General features: G+C 41.8%; 4 protein-coding genes across 5 annotated transcripts in view; all 4 read right to left on the reverse strand.

Annotated features, from left to right (window-relative positions):
• antxr1c (ANTXR cell adhesion molecule 1c) overlaps positions 1 to 7,425 on the reverse strand; it is a 38,460-nt gene extending 31,035 nt beyond the window's left edge. For both annotated transcript variants that reach the window (XM_055057652.1, XM_055057651.1), the window contains exon 1: positions 6,877 to 7,425. In XM_055057652.1, the coding sequence (XP_054913627.1) occupies positions 6,877 to 7,022 (146 nt within the window). In that variant the 5' untranslated portion in view covers positions 7,023 to 7,425. The remainder of the gene's footprint in view (positions 1 to 6,876) is intronic.
• Positions 7,426 to 9,702: 2,277 nt separating this feature from the next.
• On the reverse strand, positions 9,703 to 12,677 carry rbp3 (retinol binding protein 3). The gene is made up of 4 exons (XM_055057684.1): positions 11,389 to 12,677; positions 10,939 to 11,129; positions 10,587 to 10,729; positions 9,703 to 10,492 (listed from the first exon to the last, which is right to left on the reverse strand). The coding sequence occupies exons 1-4, from the start codon at positions 12,580 to 12,582 to the stop codon at positions 10,167 to 10,169; spliced, it is 1,854 nt and encodes a 617-aa protein (XP_054913659.1). The 5' UTR covers positions 12,583 to 12,677; the 3' UTR covers positions 9,703 to 10,166.
• A 513-nt stretch (positions 12,678 to 13,190) lies between these two features.
• LOC129377602 (retinol-binding protein 3-like) lies at positions 13,191 to 17,122 on the reverse strand. The gene has a single exon (XM_055057683.1). The coding sequence runs from the start codon at positions 17,078 to 17,080 to the stop codon at positions 14,309 to 14,311; it is 2,772 nt and encodes a 923-aa protein (XP_054913658.1). The 5' UTR covers positions 17,081 to 17,122; the 3' UTR covers positions 13,191 to 14,308.
• Positions 17,123 to 19,278: 2,156 nt separating this feature from the next.
• Positions 19,279 to 22,726, reverse strand: gdf2 (growth differentiation factor 2). The gene is made up of 2 exons (XM_055057594.1): positions 22,261 to 22,726; positions 19,279 to 21,397 (listed from the first exon to the last, which is right to left on the reverse strand). Exons 1-2 carry the CDS (start codon positions 22,607 to 22,609, stop codon positions 20,502 to 20,504), a joined length of 1,245 nt encoding a protein of 414 aa, XP_054913569.1. The 5' UTR covers positions 22,610 to 22,726; the 3' UTR covers positions 19,279 to 20,501.
• Between the last annotated feature and the right edge of the window lie 260 nt (positions 22,727 to 22,986).

A 22,986-nucleotide genomic window follows, 5' to 3' on the forward strand; every position in this document is an offset into this window, starting at 1 on the left:
GCTGCACTAAGGAAAGTCTATACTTAGAATGTGAATGCCTCAGTAATGCTAGTCGAGACAAAGGAAATAGGAGTGTATGAGAAGTTTATAAAAGACTCAAATTGATAACGTTTTTATTTTGTCGTTTTCTTTGTAATATGAAGCGTTTTCTGAGATGCGCTTATTCAGCAGCACCAAATCAGCCTGAGGTTAGCTCTAGGTGAGCGTAGGTGGATGTTAGTAGTTTCCAGGAACAGAACCAAAACCGCTCCTCCGGACATCTGGACTTTACAGAACAGCAAACTCTGACCCAGTCATCCTGAATCAGTTACATCATGATGTCCATGTGCAGATGTATTATTATGATTTACAGTTACTCACATTAAAACAGCAAACTGTTGGTTTTTATTTTTTATTTTTTTACTGGGGCTAATTGTCCATAGTGTGAAATGGAATTAAAGATTCTGTAAAGTCGACTCTTTTGAGCTTTACTTAACGCCACAACGTGATTCCCTCATCAAAACATACCTGGAGTGTTGCTTTGATTCCTTCATTCATGTTTGATACATCCTTTAATCTCCATGGCATCCATTCTGTAGTGCAAAACACCTGGGTGGACCTAGCCCCGCCTTTAATATAACACATCTGATCTTCCACCTCACAGAGCAGCGCTCCCCTGCGACTCCCCCTCTCAGCTCCTTCAGACTAGCCAGCAGCAATTAGCAAACACCAGGTGGAACTGAGCATCTTCTGAGCTCATTGTAAAAACTACTTCTCAGAGCACAGCTAGTAAAAGCATCATTAAAGGTTTAATAGAGGAGCCATGTTGTGATGATTCCTGAAGGCGGAGTTTCAGAAACAGCAGGAGCTTCTTAAAGAGACAGAGGCCCAATATTAAAGAGTTGAATTACAAAGTAAAGTAGCTTTTCAGCCATATTTGAAATATACAACATTTTATAACAACTGAAGGCAACATAGTTACTTGATTATGCTGAATATGCCTGGAAAATGCACAATACTGATCCTTGAAAATGATAAATGCTTCTGAAAATTATCTAAACTATGGGACAGTCATTTGTACTTTATATTAACACCCCAAAATAAAACCCAGGGCCACCAATGGCGTTCAGAAGTCACCTAATATGTAATATGATTGTTAGCTCCAGACAGCATCCAGATCTTAGCCAAATCCATTCACAAGTCACCAGATCCACATAACAGTCAGAGGAGGCTCCTGAGCCAACCGGACACGTGCAAAAAACATTTAGACTCTGACCCAGTCCAGTCTGGGCCAAATCAGCCTAAAAAATGAAATATGAATTGCATGTCTGTGCCACATCTGGGCCAAAGCAGTATTTCTATAGCACCTGTTCCAGATCAGTAATCCAGATCCACGTCGGTTACTGGCCGTTGGAACCGACCCTGGTCCGTTTACGAGCGCGGGCCAAATGCTCATCTTTATTCAGAGCTGGAGTACATCACTTTTACTGTCAGTGACTGATTCCAAGTTCTCTAGCATCTTACAGAGAATGACACGACGGCGAGCCAAACATGGCCGTCCACCGAGCCTGACTGTCCGATAGCCCACATTAATTAGCATTTCTCTAGAATTAGCTTAAAGGCTATTTTTCATCTGTTGATCCTAGACAATGAGTAATTGTCTTGCTAAAGAACAAAGGCAGTACAACACAAGGTTAAAATGACTAAATTACACAAATTTCATCAATAAATACAATCAGCACCAACAGTAAATTAACTGCTGTTGCACAATTATCTCCATGGACGGTTGAGTCCATGGAGGTGGACATACCAATTTCCTGCATGTATTGCGATAAATTTCTTCCATTTCCCACAATCTGAATGAATCCTAGCAGGTTTGATGCCATGACCACCACCACAACCCCTCGTTGTGCCGCACGAAGAGAGGGAGTCTGGATGCTACTTGTCCTCACACCTGTTTGAGCCGACTCTGACTCTGATCAGCTCGTAGTCGCAGTCGACCGCGCAGCACTGTGTAGGAGGCAGTGAAAATGTACCTTTGCACTGACATGAGTGAAATATGAAGTATGTGGGGGGCCTTAAAGCTGGACAGCACCCTGAACATACCTGCCCCTGGTGAAACGTGGGGACGGCAGCATCATGTGGTTCGCTCCCCAAACAAACTATTAGCTCTCTGTTCATTGCCTAAAGACTAATCTTCGACATGTTCCCTACCATTGACCACAGTCAGAAACCTAAAGTTAAAGATCTCATAGTTCTGCATGAAATAATGACCTAATGCCTCACTAATGATGTTACTTTCCAAATCTATTCCCCAATGACTCAGTTCCACCCAGTCGGCCGTACAGCCATTGGCCACCACTGTACCCTTCACACGCCAGCCAGCCAGTCAGCCAGCCGTGCATCTGAACAAGCTCCGGCCCCGAATGCCGGAGCCATGACATGACTTCATCATCCCAAGTCTGCAGTAAATACATCTGGAGAACTCCTTCTGGGCCACAGCATCAATACCTTCCCTCGACACGATCCTCTGATCCTCTTCTTCTCTTTCGACCACCGCTCCTTTTTAGCAAAAAAATCCACCTTTTCCACAACACGGCCCACACCCTCAGTGGCATGTTTGTTCCTAGTCTTGGCGCTAATTAGGAATAAGCACGTTAACGAGCACAGCGTTGAGGGTAAAACTGCAAATGAGCTTAAAGACCAACAGGTCAAAGAGCCATCAAAAGCAGATGTGAGGATGTAAAAGCGTTTTAAGAGACCCCCCAGTATATGCAAAGTGTTCGTTCCCCCGTTGAGCGTTTCCACACTTTGACGCGACACAAGCGCAGCCTTCAATGCGATTTGTTGACGTTTCTTTCGATAGGCAAGCAGAAAGCAGCCCATGTCTGTCTGTGTCCTATAAACCGACTCAGAGTTGTGCTGTGCAGAAGGTCAACTCCACCAGAAGACAGAGGCATGTTTCCAATGAGCTTCCCACCTTTGAAGTCCACAAGTGATGTCTGTCTAGTCATCAGAGTGGCCACCAAAACACACGAGTCCTAATTATAGCGTCTCACAATGTGTGTGTGGGGGGGAGGATCCTGTTTTCTTATTTTTTGTGCATATATCAGCGTTTACCTCACAGACACACACCGAGCGCAGTCCTGTGCAGCTGCTCTATTTCTTTTGCTTTTTCTGCAGGTCCACCGGGGCACTGGGACCGATTATATGGATTAAACTCTTTTGAAAATGTGCTTTACGCAAAGCTGGCACGTTGAGCGGCTGTAAATATCCCCGGCATGCTAAGCTGTGTGAAGCTTATTGTTTTCCATTGTACAACGGGGGAACCAAAGTCGGGGCCTGAGGAGGTGCTGCGTGCAACATGTTGCTCCCCAAATGAAGACCAGATTTTCCATAAACATTGTTGCTTCCTGTGCGCGCTTGTCTGTCTCCTCCCATCTGGCTTTGCTCCAGTATTGTAAGTTGGAAGAAAAAAAAAGAAGGGCCAACATAGGAATATAATTGAAATAATCCGGTGGTTGAAAACAGATCGCTGCAGTGGAGTCCGCTGTGACCTAAATGTTCAAAGTAATAACAAAAAGATTAAACAGGATAAACCTGAAAACATAAATAAGTTCCCCAAGTTGAAATGTGAAAAATGTGGCATGTTTTCATATTTGACCCTCTCCCCTCCCCTCGCTGGAGTTACAGCTGCAAATCTTTTGGGCAAATCTTCACCAGCTTTGCCCCGCCTGGAGGTTTTTAGGCCTGCTTTGTTTACGCAAAGTCATTCCGCCTCTGACTGGATGGAGGCCTTTAGTGAACGTCAAATTTCAAGTCTTGCCACAAATTGTCAATTTTAAATTTTTTCTATTCTGGACTTTGAGTGGGCCATTCTAACAGATGGACATGCATGAAGCTAAACCGTCCTACTGTAGGTCTGGTCGAACGTTTGGGGTAGCTGTCGCGTCGGAAGGCAAACCTCCTCCTGAGTGTAAAGTGATGGTATCGTACTCCAGCCCTAAGGGTCGCTGTCCTGCAACTTTTAGATGTGTCTCTGGGCTTCAGGACGCCTAGCTCCAATATTAGGACAAGGGACACATCTGAAAGAGGGACTCTGGCCCTCAGGGCCTGCAGTTTGAGACGACTGCTTTACTGTAGTTTTCCATACACTGCTGGCGTACTATGCATATTCTGCGAGCTGCATGGACTCAGCGCACAATGTCCTGTATACGGCTGAGATTTCACGGTTGAGTGTACAAATTGCATACATTTCTCAGATTCCTCACTACCAAGTTTGAGTAGCTAGTTGGGTCTCTATCCTTGTTTCTTCTCCACCAGGGCCACCTGTCAGTGTGTCGTAACTTTTTGTGCCGCTCCTGAGTGGAGCACCATGGACGGCTACCAGGATGTCAATATGGCCAGGAAACAGCCGTATGAGCTGTTGGCTAGTTGCATTAGCTAACAGCTAATTAATCCCCACCAACGTTGAGTCATTGGTATGGCAACATGTCCGGTGAGACAAATAGAAACGGCGACACAATGATGTGTGAACGTCATGGCAACACTGCGACTGGCCTGATCATTTTTTCATGACAAAGTTGGAATCTGCTTTGGTGCTTCTTACTAGCGCTATGCAGTCGTTATTTTACCACTTTTAAGGTGTCTAGACTGCAGCGTATCTAAAACACTGACTGGCCAAACCTGGTCTGGATTAATCTACGCAAAACGGTTCTGATATAATCTCGTTTGTAATCTGCAAAACCTTTGCTGGATTTGTAAAAGCAAACAAATCGGTGCAGAATAATTCAGTTCAGGTTGAATCAGCATAAGTGCTCCAGATGATCAGTATGTGTATTGAAATCATAGTCTTTGGCTGAATGCTCATCGGATGCAACAAGCCACATTGTTAATTGAAAAGAGACGCCTCTCTTTGTGACCGTTTGTTGTCAACTCAACAGTCGGCCTCCAAAGTCATCTGTCAAATACAAAACTGAAAAGAGAAAGCTAGATCAAACTGAATATCAACTCCCTTCTGATTGAAAGAAAAGTTTCTAAGAGAGGTTTATGGAAACAAAATTCCCCTTCAAATCAGAGGATCGTTACAATAAGTTCAATTGAGTTGAGAAGAGCAACTAGACAGCAACTTGCAAGCCTGAAACTTTTAGACTGAACAATGTGGGTCACAAGTTATTACTCTGGTGTGGCCTTTAGAGTATATTTTAGGTGTACAGTGGATGTGGTTCATCTGAGTTGTTCCTTATTTCAGTCACTAATCTGAGTGGAAAAGAGGTTGTAAGGTTGGTGTAAAACGACGGAAACCAGACGCATGGAAAACAGCGAGCACTCCAGAAGTGTCTCTTGTATTTATATTCTCTCCAGCTGCGGAAGTCCAGTGCTGAGATGTCACCCAGCCACAGCATTTTTCCTATGTGGGCGTTCAGCACGGAAAAGAAGAGAGTGGTCAGTGACGAGGTCACTGAGGTAAAAAGAGTCGCTTTTTAGGGAAAAATCCCCAAAAAAACTACATATTTGAGGGTTTTGCTTTTTATTTGGGAATGATGTGACCTGATAGTTTATGACAGTGGAGTTGAAGAGGTGGACTATGGAAGGCCAAAAGTGCCACAATTCAGAAGACAGATTTTTGTTTGCATAATTACTTAGACATCTGACAATAGTTTTTCAGACAAATAGATATTATACTACTTATTAAATAAATCAATCAAAACTTCAATTAAAATGCATTATGATCACTGTGACCTTTCAATTTGTCTTCAACGTGTGATTGATTAGCCTGCTTAGCAGCGCAACTTCCAACCAATCACATTGAGCAGAGCTGCATTAGTCCAACTAACTGACAGAACTAAATGTGTCATGTACGGCAGCTTGTCTTTGTGAAACTAAAAATGAAATTGCATAACAGTTGTAAGTGGTGTTTGTAAATAAAACATATATTTCTTATGTTGCGTAATTGATAACATATTTGGTAAATTAGCAGACAAGTGAGGTTTGATTAGCAATATTTCATCAGCCTAAAACAGAAAAATTGCCTCTTGAAAGTAGGTACAGCTACCATGTACAACTAACGAGGCCTGAATTATTTCAACACATAGAAAACCTCAAGATCTGAGAATGGGTTGGATTGACCAGAAACATTCAAGAAAGACTCAACAATGAAAACACATTGTTGAGATTTATAAAACTAAACATGGAGACGAAAAAGAAGAGAAACTGATGAATGTGAAAACTACTAGAAAAACAAATAAAATGCATTTTTCGTCTGTGTCTCCATTTCTTTGTAGACACAAGAAAATGCATTTTTACTTTTATAACAAAAATTTAAAAATTGTGCCTGCACCGCCAAACTCTATGCATTATTTTGTACCCTTCAAGCATTTCAGTAAAGATTTAATGCTCATTAATAATATTGAATTTCAGCACGTTTGGCCCTCCATACAGACTGATTTTGTGCCTCTCACATCATCGCTGCTGCTTTTCGCTTTGTCAGCAAAACTCCATTGCGTTTACCAGCATCATTGGCTGAGGCTGCAGATGCTTACCGATCAACCAACACAAATGGCCGATTAGCTTTAAATATGTCTTGAAACGTGACTTTCTAACAGTCACCAGAGTTATTTTAAGTTTGGGTGCAAGATGAAAGCTTTCAATGTTCTGAAATGAACCTTTTTATGGTAACCTTGTGCTGCTTTGTTGCTGCCTTCCTCAAGGATTTTGCCCTAGTTTTCTCCTCATGCTTACATTTGTGCCTTTATTTTACATGAAGGCATAAAAATCCAAAACCAAAGAGGGAAAAACTCACTTTGACTTAGTGTTTGACAGTTTTGCAAACAACATTCAGCTTTTCTCTCAGTTTTCGTGTGTTTCGGATGACCAGACGAGTCGGTTTCCACTTACTTATCAAGCACAAAGTACAGGTCAAAGGCGCCGTGGCAGGAGCTCTCCTCCTCCTCCTCTTCCTCCTCCTCCAGCAGCTCCGGCTCCGCTCTTGCTGATGGAGAAGAGAGGAGAAATAATCCCACCAGAACCAGAACCGGACGCATGTTTAGCACAGTTCTCCAAACTTTCGATCCTTAGTCTTTTGCGGGAACACACACACACACACAAAAAAAAAAAGTAAAGTTTTTCTCTCCGCAAGTGTTCTTACGGAAGGTTCGGCTGGTGGAAAAGAAAAGTCTTTCAGCTTAAAGCTCAGTGCATAACCAGGACCAGTCCAGTGACGCTCTCAGATGGAGAGATGCTTTTTCTCAGATGCAGAAGAATTGCATTTCTTCTGCATCTCCCCCTGCACCTCCGAGAAAAACATCCAAAGTCAGCCGAAGAAATTATTTGCTTTTTCTGTCAGAGTCTCAGTTCGGAGGTGAAAAAGTGCTGAATGGGATCTGGGCTCTGCAGAGCGGTGGTGTTTGGAGCTGGGAGAAGTGGGAGCCCATGGGACAGACTCCACTGAAGTGGCCCAGGTTTCATGTTTCATCCTGAGGAGGAGAGACAGACTGGGGAAAAAATGGGTTAAGATCCGATTTTGCACCTCCCTCATGGCTGACAGGAGACTTTTACCAGGGAATGGGATGGGTCGAACCAAACAACGCTCCAGAGTGATTATTACAATCCTTTATCAGCACAGCACCTTCATCAACTCCTTTCTTTACAGTGTAAAGTTTACACTAAATTAAGCTTAGCTGTTTATGTAGCCTTTGATTTTCTTACTAAGCCTAGAAAGTATTTTTGGACACCTGAAATAAAACAACAAGGTAACTTGGAGCTTGCATTTATATGCATCAGAAAATGAATGAATGTACATACAGTAATATTTAATCTTGTCCCACTGATGGGCACCGCCGCTAAATAAAAAGTTAGTTCTCCCAACCCCAAAGCATTTAGACTATTGTACTAACTACACTAATACTGTGTTTAGAGGAAGCTAATGCTAAGCGCTAACATCCTTTCCCTTGTCTTGGAAGACAAGCACCAGTGTAATTTTGGAATTACACTTGACATGTTCTGTGATGCATCATATTGTGTTTGTATCCGGTTTTCCACTGTTTTACTTTGTTCCTGTAGGTTTCTTGTTTGAAAGTACGTAATAGTCAATAACCAAACCCTCAGCACAGATGTCAAAGTTCATTCAGCTGAATGTTTGCAAAACAGCCAAGCAAATTAGAATTTGTCTGGAAATAACGTATTCAGTGGAAGCTAAGCGCGCTAAGCGTTTTCAACGATAGCAAACGCCAAGGAAGCTAAGAATGCTAAGTGCACTAAATATTTTCAAAGTTAGGGAATCGCTGAAATGCAGAATGAAAAATTGGTTAGCACAATTTTTTATTCTGCTTTCTAAGCAGAGTAGCTTAAGTGCACCCGAACCTGCTCTGTCCCAATCCGCAGCCGACAGTTTTGTTTGGAGGGTTTCCCTCTGCTAACCTCTCCTGACCCTGTTATAAAAAGCTTTCACCATATCCTGATTCTGCCTCTGCCGTGTTTCATGCCTCGGACTGTGTGCTCACACAGATGTCTAAAACTAGTTTTCTTCCACCGTTTGTGTTCAGCTTGTGGATCAGATCAGAACGTTGACCTTTGGGTTCCATCTGATCCCTGTGGCTTTTCTTCTTGTGACTCTTCAAACGTCACAAGAAGAAAAGCAAACGTGTGAAAGAGGCTGAACTCCATCGGCAACATTAAGCATTGGCTTTCTCAGATCTTTTCTCCACTTAAAGAAGAACAAGACCGAACGGATTTTGTTTGACGCTTCCAGTATTTCATGAAGTGTTTCTCAATGTTTAGGTCTTTTGTACCCGTTCTCCAACCAGGTGGTAAAAAAAAAAAATCTAAGACTCAAACTTGACTGCAGCTTAAAACTCCATAAACTGTCTGATTCTGATTCTGCTGCTAAAACAAGCTTCTTTCAGCTCTTCCTGCTTTCTAAAGTGCAGACACTCCTGGTAGTGATCTGGAGAAGGCCTGAAATGCCTTGTTAGCTCTTGGCTTGGTTACTATGATGTTTTTATAAGTCACCACCAATCAGTCTGTCATTTTTATATATATATTTTCACTCCCCCAATTCTTTTTACCTCCTTTTATCGTGGTTTTATTTTTAACTAGAACTCGTTCTGTTTTATTGCGCCCTGCAATTATCTATTTTGTAAAACGCTTTGCTCAACACAAGACATTGCCAGAAGATTATTATTTTTAATCATCATCTCCATTAAACCTAGCATGCTTGTTTTGGACTGTAGCTGGTGCATTGGGAGAAATTACATTTTGTTATTTCCTGATTTTTTTTTCTGTCCACAGTTAATTTTTTTTCTTTTTCTCCAGAGAAATATTTGCCTTTAATGGACCTTTAATATTCTCCTGTTTAAGTCTTCATACAGACAATCTCATGAAGTCGACTTCGTACCCAACACCATCGCCGCCATGGTTGTCAACACTTTGTCCCCTACTTAACTAATTTATTGTTTACTCTTGAACCCAAGCGTAACATTGCTTCAACCTCCATCACTTTCATTTTAAGACAAATGCAACATTTCTACTGTGAAGCACCTCCAGTTACTTTTGTGCATTAGTGGTGAAATAAACAAAAAGACCTGCATTGCCTTTGTGTTCAGTGCCAAGGGGTGCAAGAGTCTAGGGAATGTTTTGGCCTGAATTAACTCCATGTTGCATTTTGAAAATGCTCTTTAAAAGAACCTTTTGTTTCCGCTTCACATCAAATTAAAACGAGCCACACACTTATGAACCATCTTTATTGAGTCTTACCCCTGGAATTGATACAACCCAAGTAGGTCCAGATGACATGAAATTTAGGACAAACATCATTTTACATCCACAGTTACGACTGCACATGTGGAGACGTTAGATGTTCAAAATGACTGTTTTTCAAACCTGGCATACCAAGCGCACAGCGTAACACAAGAAAAGCAAACGTTGAAGGCATATTATACCCACTTACGCACTCAAACATGCAGTAAGACTCACGTTGACACAAGAATTACAATAGTTTTTCCACTTCCACTCATTTTGCGGAAGCAGCCGTCATTACCCTACGTACCACTGAACCTCTAAATTGCAGAAAACAATAAGGTTTAAGTATTTTGAGACTTAGGAACGGCATACTCTGACCTACATCGTTCTCACAAACAAGCCCAGAATTCGTTGCCAAGGGGAACCAGAGCTCTCCACAGCACCGCTGCTTACTGCTGGCCTCCCATGTGCTTGTTAAAGATGCCCTTGGCGACCTCCAGGGCAGCATCAGCCGCGGCGGGGATGTGTGGCGTGACACCCACTCCCTCCCAAGCTGGCGCGGCCGAAGTCTCAGAGTGGACCGTGGGGATGCTGAGGAAGATGTTGCTCTCACCAACAGGGAAGACCTTCGGTGGGTGGGAACCCCCGGCAGTGGTCTCGCCAATAATCATGGCGCGGCCCAGCTTTTTCATGATGTAAACAAACTCCTCTGCGGCACCCGCCGTAGCCTTGCTGGTCAAGATGATGAGGCTTTTCTTGGAGCCATACCTTACACCTGAAAGAGCAAACTTTTAGTCGTCTTCCTTCACTGTAGCAAAGGTCTTTTTTAATTTTTTTATTGATAATAATTCTAATTGTCTTGTCATTACCAGTAAGTTCGTCCAGAGTTCGGAGCTCAGTTGTGGTTCCAGATGGTCTGTCGTAGAGTTTGTCCAGAAGAACCTCCTTGTCCCCATCGAAGAAGTAAGAGCAGAAACCCGCGATGGCTGTTGTCGGGCCACCAAGGTTGTTCCTGCAAATCAAAGAATCAAACAAAACAAGAACATTTTTGTTTCCAAACGTTTACATATTTACACATTTGAGAAAGACAGAAACTCAGAGAATAAGCTAAGTTCAGTTGTCTTTGTTGAGATGCCAAGGAATTATAAGCAAAGATGGCAGTATACATTATGAGCTACAATTTACACATGAGCTAAAAGAAAGCCAGAAAAGAAAACCCACCTGAGGTCAATGATCATAGCGTTTGTGTTCACAACTTTGTTCCAGATGTGCTCCACAATAATCTGGGCAATCGGCTTGACTTCTTCAAAGTCTCCAAACATGTCAAATCGGAGATAGCCGATGTTGTTTTCGAACACATCAGTGTGGAAGGAGATTTTGATCAGCTCAATGTACATCTCTGGAGAATATTCCTGCAAAACGAGTACAGACAGAATTTGAATCACAAAAGATGTCTCACATTGAATTGTTTTTGAACTTACTTCGTGATGCTTCCAGATTGAATCATCTGAAAGCATTTGTACAACTACATGTACTCCATGTTTAAAGAAAGTTCTCTTTCAGCCGTCTTCAGTTGGAGATTACCCAAACTTTTCTAAACTTATGCTGTCTACCTTAAATGAACCTTTGACAACATATCAGTCAAAGAATGATAGAAAACAATCTATTTACCATTGGTGGTAGGGCTGGGGTGTTGGCGGTGGTCTTCAGACTCTTGTCACCGGAAAGGGTCCTGAGGTCAGTTGACAGCTTTGTCTCCAGACCTTCTTTACAAACAACGCTGCTGAATTCTCCATTTGCCAGAAGCTCTCTCAGCTTCTCTGCAACATCTGCTCCAACACTCTCAAAGGCGTAATTGTTGGCAATCAAGCTGGCTGATTCCTCAATGATTCCTGGAACTTGAGCTCGGAGGTTAACGATCCTGATTGCAGTAGCAAGGGCATCTTCTGCGTCGACGTCCACATCTGGGCTCACACCTGTCAGCTCCCAGGTTGAGCCTGTAATGGGGTTGATGGACTTTGCGGTAGGCACGGTAACGTAGAAGTCAGTGTCGGCCACTTTTATTTTATCGACTTTCACTGAGCCCCCAGCGGTCTTCTCACCAACAATGGTGGCTCTCTTCAGGCTCTGGAGGCAATAGGCAACATCTTCAGAGATGCCCTTTGTGTTTTTGCTAGTGAGTATAATCAGAGGCTTGGTCATACTGTATCTCTCTCCCAACAGAGTAGACATAGACATCAGCTTGGTGGTGGTGTTCGAGGGTCGGTCATATATGCTGTCAATGTGAATCACAGGCTCGGCTTCGGTAAAGTAAGAGACTATGTAAGGGATGCCAGAGATGTCCCCGCTAATAGTGTAGCGTAGGTCAAAGATCAGAGCTGAGGTGGGCAAGATTTTATTCCAGACAAGGTCTACAAGCAAAGGACCAACCTTCTCAGCAACCTCTTCTCCAAGGATGTGATCAATTCTCAGGTAGCCAATGTTATTTTCCAGGATGTCCAGCTTGATGGATGTCTGGATAATAGTAACAAGCTGCTCAGGGGGCAGCGGAGGCATCTCCGGGTGAACCGCAGGAATATAGTTTGGCTCATAGGAGACCATCAGCCGTGGATCGCTCACTGTGGTTTGGACTCCATTGCTTAGGACGCCAGCCAGTAATTCGCCGTCTGGGATGTTGAGTACTTCAGTGTTGCTTGTGGCTGCTTCAATGTCCTCCTTCATCCCCACCAGCTTCTCTGGTGAGCAGTAGTTGTTCATGACGATTTTTGCCAAGTCTTCAATAAGGCTGGGTGGAAATGAGGCACGCAGAAAAGAAACATTCCCCAAAAGCAGCAAAGATGCCACCAGAAAAAGAGTCTTTGCCATTTTTTAATTATTTTCTTTTGTCTGAGAAAAAGTGAGCGTATAGGAAGTGGAAGTTTGAAACCGAACCTCCGTCTCAAGTTTGGTCCTTTGACAAGTGGCACTGGTTTGGTTGTAAGGTTTCTGATAACACCTTTATAAGAGGATTTTGTCCGCAATAAACTTTTAATCGCATTATCCTGAGTTTTGGTGGAAGAGAAAAACAAACAAGCTATGTATGTGTACTAACAAGGTGTTGGCAAGGATCTTGGTCTTTGCACAATGTAGTCTGGACAATTATTCAAAGCTGTCTGTGTCGGGTAATCACTGTTTTATAACAGAAACATCTAGAAGGGTCCTCAGCGTGCCATAAACATTCATTGTTCCTTGGTAAGTTGTTTGATTGCCAAAATGCAATTTGAAATCATCTGTAATTTTCACCTATTAATGCGTTGAATGCATTTTATTGCATGTTTAATATGAAAACAGAAGAAAAAAAATAAAACAACTAAACTGCAAATATTGCAAGAACAATACCTGTAAGAAACAGGCAGCCAAAATGTGCCTTACTATTTAAATACTAGAACAATTATTTCAAAGACATAACAATTGCTGCTTGATTTATTTCACACATTTATTTGCAGTAAAGTAGTTGAGTTGAGGTGAATAGGAACCACAGGTTTGCTTGGTGAGAGCTCCCTCTTCTGGGCATTAGAGCACAAAAGAACAGAAGTAAAAACATTAACTTATGCAAGATAACTCAGGAAATTACATTTATACACTGGCACTAATAACTACAGGAATTCAGATAACAAAAAGTAAATAAAAGGGAAAGCCTCCCAAAAACCAGAAGAAAATGTCACTCTAACTAAATTATCAGTAATATTAATTTGTAAAAAATCCGGCTAAATTAATTGCAGTTTTACATGTCAGATAAAATCAAACTAATTCATTTATATGTGCATATATCATACATGATATTTTCCTTTATGAACCAATGCTTTTTTCTCTAACTGATGATGAAACCATATCATGGAATAATGTGGAACATTTCAGTTTGACCAAAAGTTGACACAAAGTGATGATTGCCACTGAAAATATAATAATATAATATAATTCATGAACTGGAAAACAAACCAATAACTCGCGGAACCAGGCTCTAAATGTGGATGGGCAAATTTTTCATACAAAGATGATAATTCTTCTAGTTTTACACAATCTCAATCATAGAAAATCTTTTCAGGAGGACGCAAAACACAGATGCAATAAAACTCACGATAAGAACTGAAATTATTATTTCCTATGGTTTTAAGCCAACTGCCTCTTCTTATGCTCTTTATGTTGCTGGACTTCATTCTCTTATTTTCTTTATGTGTTCATTTATTTTACAGACACATCTTATAGTATGAAATCTCATAATTGTCAATTTACAGTGCTAATGGCCTCTGTTATTTATGCTTTATAACTGAATATTACAATAAAGTTCTATAAATAATAGACTTGCACTGGGTTCAACATGACAAAATCAGGTCAAAGGACAAGCATTTTCCAATATTTGACATTTATAATGCTGCCATAAACAAATGTTTTGAAAACATTATCTTCACAATAATTCTTGATATGAGGACATAGCAATATAGCAGTATTGTTAAGCATCATCAATTATTTTAGCAATAATTACAGGAAATTCTTTCAAAATTAAAACTTCTGTCAAAGTCTAATAAACGTCTTCTAAAAGTTGATACCTTTTTCATTGCTCTTGCTCTCTCTTCTTGAGCCTGGCTGCTATAATTACCTGTGCTACTGAAAGAGCTTTAGTGACCTGAGTGGAAACATGTGGCTCCACTCCCAAAAAGCTCCACACTTTCCCAGTTGTGGGACTTAAAATAATCTGGTTGGGAATGGAGGCGTACAGGACAGTGTCCCTAATCTGATAGGTCCCACTGGACAAAGACCCTCCGGTTGTTGGCTCTCCAATAACCGTAGCTCGATTAAGGTCACTCATGGTGCGAGCAAATAATTCAGCTGCTGAGCCCGTCATGTGACTTGTCAGGATGAAAAGGTCCTTTGAGGATCCATATCTTTGACCCCTGAAGTGAGAAAATGTCATGACTTTAGTCAAGGTGTTGGTTGTACGGTCATAAATGGTGTAGAGATGCTGTGGTGGTTCAGCTTCAAAGAAATACGTGCAAAAGAGGGGAACCGCTGTGGAGTAACCACCGGTGTTGTACCTCATATCAATTATGAGGGCTTCTGTGGTCACTATCTTCTTCCACACTGAATTTAGGAGCTGTGGACCAACTCCTTTCACCACTTCTATGTCCAGCATCATGTCAAAGCGCAGATAACCAATGTTACCTGGTAAAACTTCCGTTTTAAACAAAGATTCAGCTATGTATCCAAACTCTTCTGGTGAGGGCATCTTCGGGATGTCATGAGGTGACTCAGGTTCAACGTCACAGTGGAAGACGTGAATGCGGTGATCGCCTGAGCTTTCCTGGAGATCCATTGTCAGTTGCGACGCCAAAGATTCAAAGTCAACCACTGGTCGATACAACCCCTCCCTCCATTTAGTTAACAGCACCTGGCTTACATTTATTGCTACTTCTTCAATTGCATAGTGTTGCTCCAACAGTTCCCCAACTCCTGCAATAAGGGTCCCGAGTCCCTTGTGAAACTCCATAACTTCATAAACACGGTCCAAAGCTTCCTCTGCCAGTACAATGGCATCAGGGACAACACCACCTCCCAGCCAGTATTCCCCATTGTTGTCTATAAAGTTTATAAAGGGGACGGTTATGGCAATGTCTGTCCCTTGTATCTCAAATGTCTTTGAGTGCATGAGGTTGCCAGATGTAATTTCCCCAACGACTGTGCCACAACTTAAGGACTGTATTAGGTAAGCAAGCTCTTCCCCAGTGCTTGCAGTGTGGTAACTTGTGAGCACATAAACTCCATGTTTGGAGTTGTAAACTGGTCTTGTAGTTTTCGAAAGAGATTTGTGTTCTGTTGTTGTGTTCTTAATTCGGTCATTTATTGTAAAGAAGTTCCGTTTCTGGGAGCAGTCGCGCAGGTAAGACAATATTAGTGTCAAAGAATTAGAGGAGCCACGTGTGTTATATCGTAGATCAATGATCAAGTTATCAGTGTCCTTGAGGGGTTCCCATATCTTTTGAGCCATGAGATTTTCCAGTTCAGGTACAGCAGAAGTCTCTGCTAACTCATCAAAACGAAGATACCCAGTATTACTCGGAAGAACTTCCACTGTAAAAACTCTGTTAACGTATCCCTTTAATAATTCCGTATTATCTGGTATTGTATAAAACTCATGGTCCTGTTCTACTCCAGAATCATCATCTTGCATGTATCTGATTATCAATCGAGGATCTTCAGACACAGTCTGGAGGTTTTGGTTGAGTCTAACAGCTAAGTCCTTCTCTGATCCAACAGATAATAAGTCTGTTGACTGCAAATGTTGCAGAAGTGTTGAAACTCTGTCACTGAAAGCATATGTATCTCTCATTATGTCTGAGATAATTTGCATAACCTTTGGAATGGCATACCTCAGAGTCAGAAGGGATTTGGCCTTTGAAACAGCTTCCTTTGCCATTACATTGATTGTTGGCGAAACACCACTCACTTCCCAGCTCTGGCCTGTGATTGGATTAATGGATCTTGCCACGGGAACTGTTATGTAGAAGTCTGACTGAGCGATTCTGATCTTTTGGACTTTTACTGACCCACCAGCCGATCGTTCTCCCACTATAATGGCTCGCTTAAGTTGCTTTAGGGTGTATGCCACAGCCTCAGCAGCCCCCGTTGTGCGCCTGCTTGTCAAAATGATTATGTCCTTCTTCTTACCATATCGTTTCCCTGGTATTGATGACATGGTCCACAACTCCTTGGTTGTATTTGAGGGCCTGTCATATATTGTGTCAATATGAATGGGAGGCTCTGGTTCTGAAAAATATGAGATTATCACTGGAACCCCAGAAAGTTCTCCACCTGTGCTGTACCTCAGATCAAAGATTAGTGAGGATGTCTGGGCCACCTTGTTCCAGACGTTGTCCCACATTTGAGAGCCAGCCTTTGCTACCGTCTCTTGATCAATGATCTGATCTATGCGTAAATAGCCAGTGTTGTTTTCCAAAATATCCACCTTAAAAGAGTTTCTCACCAGCCGCCTCAGTTGGTCTTTCGAGAGCGACTGAGGTACTGGCGGCACGACAGGAACAGGATTAGCCTCATACGACACCGTCAGTCGTGGATCACTCAGGGCTCCTTGAACTCCAGCTGTGAGCAAACTTGCGAGGGTCTTCTTGTCTGAAATCTGCAGAATTTCTCCACTGGTGATAACTTGTTGGATGGCTTCCTGCATCCCAAAAAGCTTCTCTGGAAGACAGTAGTTCTCCATGAGAATCTTGGCAATTTCTAAAATAAGAGCTGGCTGGAACGATGAGGTAACAGGGAGAGCTGATACAAGCAGTATCCACAGCAGGGGTGATGTCCGTTGGTTTGTCATGACTGAAGTCTCACGAGGATAAAAGATCTCAAGCTTCCTGTCAAGTGATCTCTGTTAGTCTGTGTCCAGAGATAAAGTGTTTTTTTATGACTTTTTTTTCCACAAAAACTTACAGCATAAGAGGCTTTAGTCTCAAATAAACCCTCGATCGCATTATCTTTTGTGATTCAGTCAGCACGCAAGAGATGACAGAATGGAAATTTTGTCTGGCTGACATAATTACACGATCTCTAAAAAAACACCAGCCGACCTGGCATGGCAGCTGATATTAGTACAAGACCTGCATCCAGGAACATTTTCAGCTCAGACCAAACGCTTCCGCGTGGATCTTGTTTTCCAACACCACATGGTTATTTTAATCGCCTTAACCTTAAAATGCCCTTTCACGCCTTACATAATACAAGCCTGTCAGTGCCAACATATTGGAAGCTAATCAGGACACTAAAAGTTGTCAAATATTCTTTTGTGTGGACTTTGTGTTGAGCTCGTTATCTGAGCAGGTAAGAGGATGTATACGTTATCGGACTCAAGGGGTTTGAATAAAGAAGTCCTACATCAAGAAATCAGTGTTCAAGAATGAAAACGAAAAAGGGACGTTCCAATCTGGTTGCCACATTTTTATTTTTTTGGCTTTAAAGCAGTTTTAATCTATGCATGGATTATCTAAAGAGGTCACTGCAGCTCAGAGATATTATTTTTTTGCCTCTCCTGTGTTGAATTGGTTGTCTGAGATTAGAATTATTTAAGTAGACTTGCATGAACTAAAACAGTTTTCTGCCTCTTTATTTTCATAAAAGAGACTAGAAAATTAGTAAAGTAGTGAACCCAAAAACATATTTAACTGCTCTGGTCACTTCATAACATCCTTGAAGGGCATTTAAATCTAGCAGAAAATAACCTCTTTACTCATTCATGAGCTTTTTTGGAGTCTTATGTGTGAGTTTTTTTTTTTTTACATTAATCTTGAGATGTGAAGAGTCTGATCTGAATTTCTTGTCAATATTCTTAAATTATATGTAACTATTTCTTTGCAAATTCTGATATTCAAACACGTTTGAAATGATCCATGTTTAATCAAGAATTTTTCATTTCTTTGTAAAATCAGATTTGTTGACACCTGAGTGTCTCGTAACTGGGGACATGTATTCTTAAAGAATATCAATAGGAAGCTTAAGACCTATTGAGAAGGTCTGAAGCTTCTCAATAGGTCTGAATGAGAACAGATTAACAAAGACTGACGGTTGATGTGTTTCCATTACCAATCTATGCTAAACTTTGTCAATATTCTTCTACTGTTGAGAAAACACAATTTAGGAAATGCTGTGTTTTCATTAAATAACAATGCAAATAAAATCACACTTTAGTAAGTCTGTTCACATGTTAAGTCAAAAACATGTCATGACATCATCCTCCAACTACTTCCCGGTGTCGTCTTTTTCTTGGTTTGAGCCACTGGTAGCATCCAGTTGCTGGTCATGTGACGTATGTGATGTGAAAAACAAAGTATTTCTGTAGCAAATTTATTTTTTAAATGGTAATCATGTGGACAAGGGAAACGCAACTATTGAAATTTTAGCGGTTTTCTCTCTGGTGCCAAGAATGAGGAAGGAATGAACTAAAACAGTTTTAGTTGGACTCCATGCCTCCTTGAATGACTTAAACCACAATTTTGTGAAGCCTTCTTCTGATTGGCCAGTTTGCACCTGGTGATGACTCAGAACTTAGCCTGATCGCCCTGTTCAGATGAATAAAATGTCTTGGTCTGCATCGTTCACACAGTATGAACATCAAATTTCTATGCAGAAGGCCTCCATGACTTTCAATTTTGATTTCATGGAACGTGTTCTTGGTCTTGGTGCTTTGCAGACATTAAATGGTGTTGGCCTGGGTTCTGATGCTACTTGTAGACCAGATTAATTATGGGCCACAAACACAGGATGTCCAAGTGTTTGCACATTCATGTCCCCTATCCACTTCTGATAAGCCGGTGTCACTGACATCAAGTGTTTACAAATCTAACAGTGTGTACAATAAAAACTGAAACAGAAACATTGGAAATGACTCCAAGAAAACAGTGGGAAATCCTACAGGAGGTCATAGAAGAACATCCACAGTACTTCCAGGAAACAAATCACAGTCAAACATGGGGTGGTGTAACTTTTGTTTTAATGTTATTTACATTACCTTTCTTTTTTTTCTAAAAGTCATGAGATGAGAAGCAGGAAATGAGATTGAAGACTCATTACAAATTTAGGGGAATTTTGCAGCAAAACTGTATAATTTTATTGATATAATCGATTAGAGACAAGCATCCATCATTCATGTATAGCATAACTTATTCAAATATATGAAAGCAGTTATTTACAGGTCATTGACATAGTACATATTACTATTAAACACATTTTTATTCACCAGTTAATGTACAAATTGAGGCGTTATGATGCCTAAAGATCAGTTATTCAGTATTTACCCTTTCACTATATTATTGCTACTAGAAGCTGGTATAAAAGAAAAAAAAAGATTCTTGTCAGATTTTAACTACAACCTCAGATTAAACCCAGAGGTATGAATATGAATATTGACACATCAAAGCCACAAACTTGAATATATTTTGAGATTTTTATGTTATAGACCACCATAAACTCCCTATTTGATAAATGGAGTCCACCAGTGAGTGATTTAATCTCAGTGTAAATCCATTTCTGTTTCTGGCCTCGGTGGTTTGTTAGAGAACAAACGGCATCATGGACAGGGAGGCAGCACAGGCTCCAGATGAAAGTCCTGAAGTGTGAACACTGATCAGTGTAGATGTACAACGTTCCACCTGAATCGATGGTGTGGGCTAAAAACTAAAAACACACAGAATCCTGGAAAAACTTCATCTACTCAGTAAAACATGGTACTGGCATAATCATCCTGTGGGGATGCTTCTTTGTCAACAGGGATGAGGACGATATTGTTATACACAACTGACAAGTCTGAGATACTTAATGCATAAAGTGTCTGTCTTTTGGTCTCCTGCCATTTGGTGTCATTTCAAATGCTAGAAAAATAATTACTTACCAATAATAAATCTTTTATTTGAATTTAACAATAAGGTAATGGCAAACGTAATCCAACGCTGAAAGTGCAATCCCTTAATTAAAGGAGTGTTGAAGACTTTACAGTGGAAACCCATCTGTTTGTGGTTCAGGATTTGTGGATTGTTTTTGTGGAGAAAATCCAAAATATTCAAACAAAAACAATAAACTATTTCAATGCTACTTTACACGCTATTGTGCTGATAGAAAGTACTTTAACATTCCTCTTAGGGTAAGCGCAAGTCAACAGCTGCATGACCTTTAACCCCTCTGGCATAAACTGTGTTTAAAACACAAACAGATTCACCTCCTCCACCTGCTTTATCCCGACTCTTTTCCCACTACCTGCAACCGCACTCCGCCACCTTCATTTCCTCGTAAAGGTATCTGATAGTGATGCGCCCGTTCTCCTTGTACATGACCGTTATGGGGTCCAGTTTTATGGGCACGCAGCAGGCCATGTTGGCCTTCTTGGGGTCCCGGAGGTTCAGCAGCGTCTGGATGATGGCGTGCCTCGACGGGGTGGACTCGTCCGTCAGCGGGTAGGAACACGTCCCGCGGCACTCGAAGGCGTCGTACTCCGGTGGCGCCACGATCCAGCTGTTCCAGCCGATGTCTTTGAAGCTGACCCTGAGCGACGTTCTGCGGCAGTACTCCCCGTCCGCCTTCCGTTTCGTGCGCCTCGGGCGCCGAACGCGGGGGGCCTCGCGGGGCGCCCGACGGCCTCTGTCCCAGTCGGCCCCTGTGTGAAGGAAAGGATCTTCCTCATGGAGGGCCATCTCTCTGAGCTCCTTCTGTCTCTCCGTCCTCCTGCTGGTGAAGTCGTCCGAGAAGACTATTAAAGCAGCTGCGGAATCGTCTCCGACAGACGCGCTCATGTTCAGACAGCCCGCTCCCTCCTCTGCTCGGTCGCAGGTCTTCCTGTCCACCGCGACATCGAGCGCCGTGGCGCCACGCCCTGACCCAATCCGGCTTCGAATGGCGGCCGTCACATCGAACGTGGCCCATGTGCTCTGCGAGGCTGACAGGTTCCCGACGTCCAGCGGCCGCGAAGGAGAGGTGTAGTTGTCGGCCTCATAGACTTTGACTGCGGCGTTGAAACTCCGGAACGTTACATTTGACCGGATATCTGGGAAGAAGAAGAGCTGCAGCTCGGCAGTGATGATCTGTTCGTGGTTCGGGATGCTGACGTTGAACTGCAGCCGGAACCTCGACTTTGGGCCGACTGACAAGACATCTATTGAAGATACAGAAAGAAAAAGATCAGTTTGTTTATTTATTCAGCCTGTAGACAACATACTGAATCATATTGTGCATTAATTTGATTTACCAAACACATTTATTTATGTATTTAAATTTTTATAAAGAAACACATTTAATAAGATGAATAAATTTATCCGTTTTTAAACAGATAAAAAAATTTATAAATAAGCAAGACCATCTGAAAATATTTATACATTTGCAGGTTAAGGATGATAATAAACAACTAAGTGAACAAATATGTAAATTTTTATGTGGATGGGGGTTTTTTTCTTCAAAGATTTTATGTTAAATTTTCATTTATTTTAATTACTAAATGAGCAAATTAAGAAGGAAATGGATGCCAATGTATAAAATCAAATAAACTCAAGTAAATATTTACATTTACTTTTGCTTGTGTACAGAATTCCAAACACAACCATACACATATTTAATTTTTTCTAAATAACCCATCTTCAGAAATCCAGAAACAAGGAAATAAATAAATATTCATTCAATCTGTATTTATTTTTGTACTCTTTGTATCTTTACCATCTCTACTGCGATTTGGTTCTAAGACATTTCTTGAATGAAAAAGAAACTGTCCCACCTCAATCTCCAGCATAAGAGCTTGTCAGTTTGCAGCTTCTGTTGCCCTGTTCGCCTTTCACCCCCCACTTATCCTTTTTCAACCTTACTTCTCCATTTACTTTAATTTAACAAACTCCTTCCATGCCAGTGTTTCCTCAGAACAAATAATATTCTCCTAACTGCGTCTGGCAATAAAACACTCCAACAATTAACCACATCTCCGTTTCTATAGCCTTGTTTGCATCAGAGACGCGTCATCGCTGTCGGTACCTTGGACGGCGAAGCTTCGTATGACATCAAACTGAGGGACCGCCGACCTGTTTGAGGAGTACTTGTTGTACAGCTCCACCATGAACTGGGAGGGCGAGATCTTGCGATCCTCCTGTGGAACGTCCGAAAGGTTGAGTTGCCTCAGGAAACCTTCCTTCATGCTTTCCAGAAAGTCCTCCATTTGCGACTCCTTGTCTTCTTCCTCCGACACGTCCTCCGACAGCTCCAGGTAGAGCCACTCCAGATCTTCGCTTTGGGAGTTGTTACTGAGGGGCTTGCAGGTGCAGGAGGCGATGGAGACCACCAGAGTCACGCACGTTTGGAGCAGGAAGGTCCCTGATGTCTTCATTTTGACAAAAGAGTCTCAGCAGGCGACGACTTTGGCTTCTGAAATGAGAGTTTGAAAACGGCGTTCCCCGGCGCAAGAATGACGGTTCTGTTATCCGCTCCCATGCTCCGAGAGTAAACAGAGGGACTGGAGTCAACTGAAAAAAAAAAGTAGCTTGGCCTGCTTATCACCATCATTGATGCCTTTTGAAAGCTCTGTTATCGTATGGAGGCTGTCTGCTAATGAAGACACTGTAAACACTCCACAGTGATAATGAGGGAAGCACTGGAAAATGTGAGGTTTTTGACAAGCGGACAATTCCACAAAGTGCCTTTTTTCCCAGCTTCATGTTCACATCAACCAGAGAGGAATAGCTGGAGAAACATGGCACCTCGTAA

This window comes from Poeciliopsis prolifica, unplaced genomic scaffold (assembly GCF_027474105.1).
Source record: "Poeciliopsis prolifica strain line A6 unplaced genomic scaffold, Auburn_PproV2 SCAFFOLD048, whole genome shotgun sequence".
In the NCBI taxonomy this organism is placed as follows: Eukaryota; Metazoa; Chordata; class Actinopteri; order Cyprinodontiformes; family Poeciliidae; genus Poeciliopsis; species Poeciliopsis prolifica.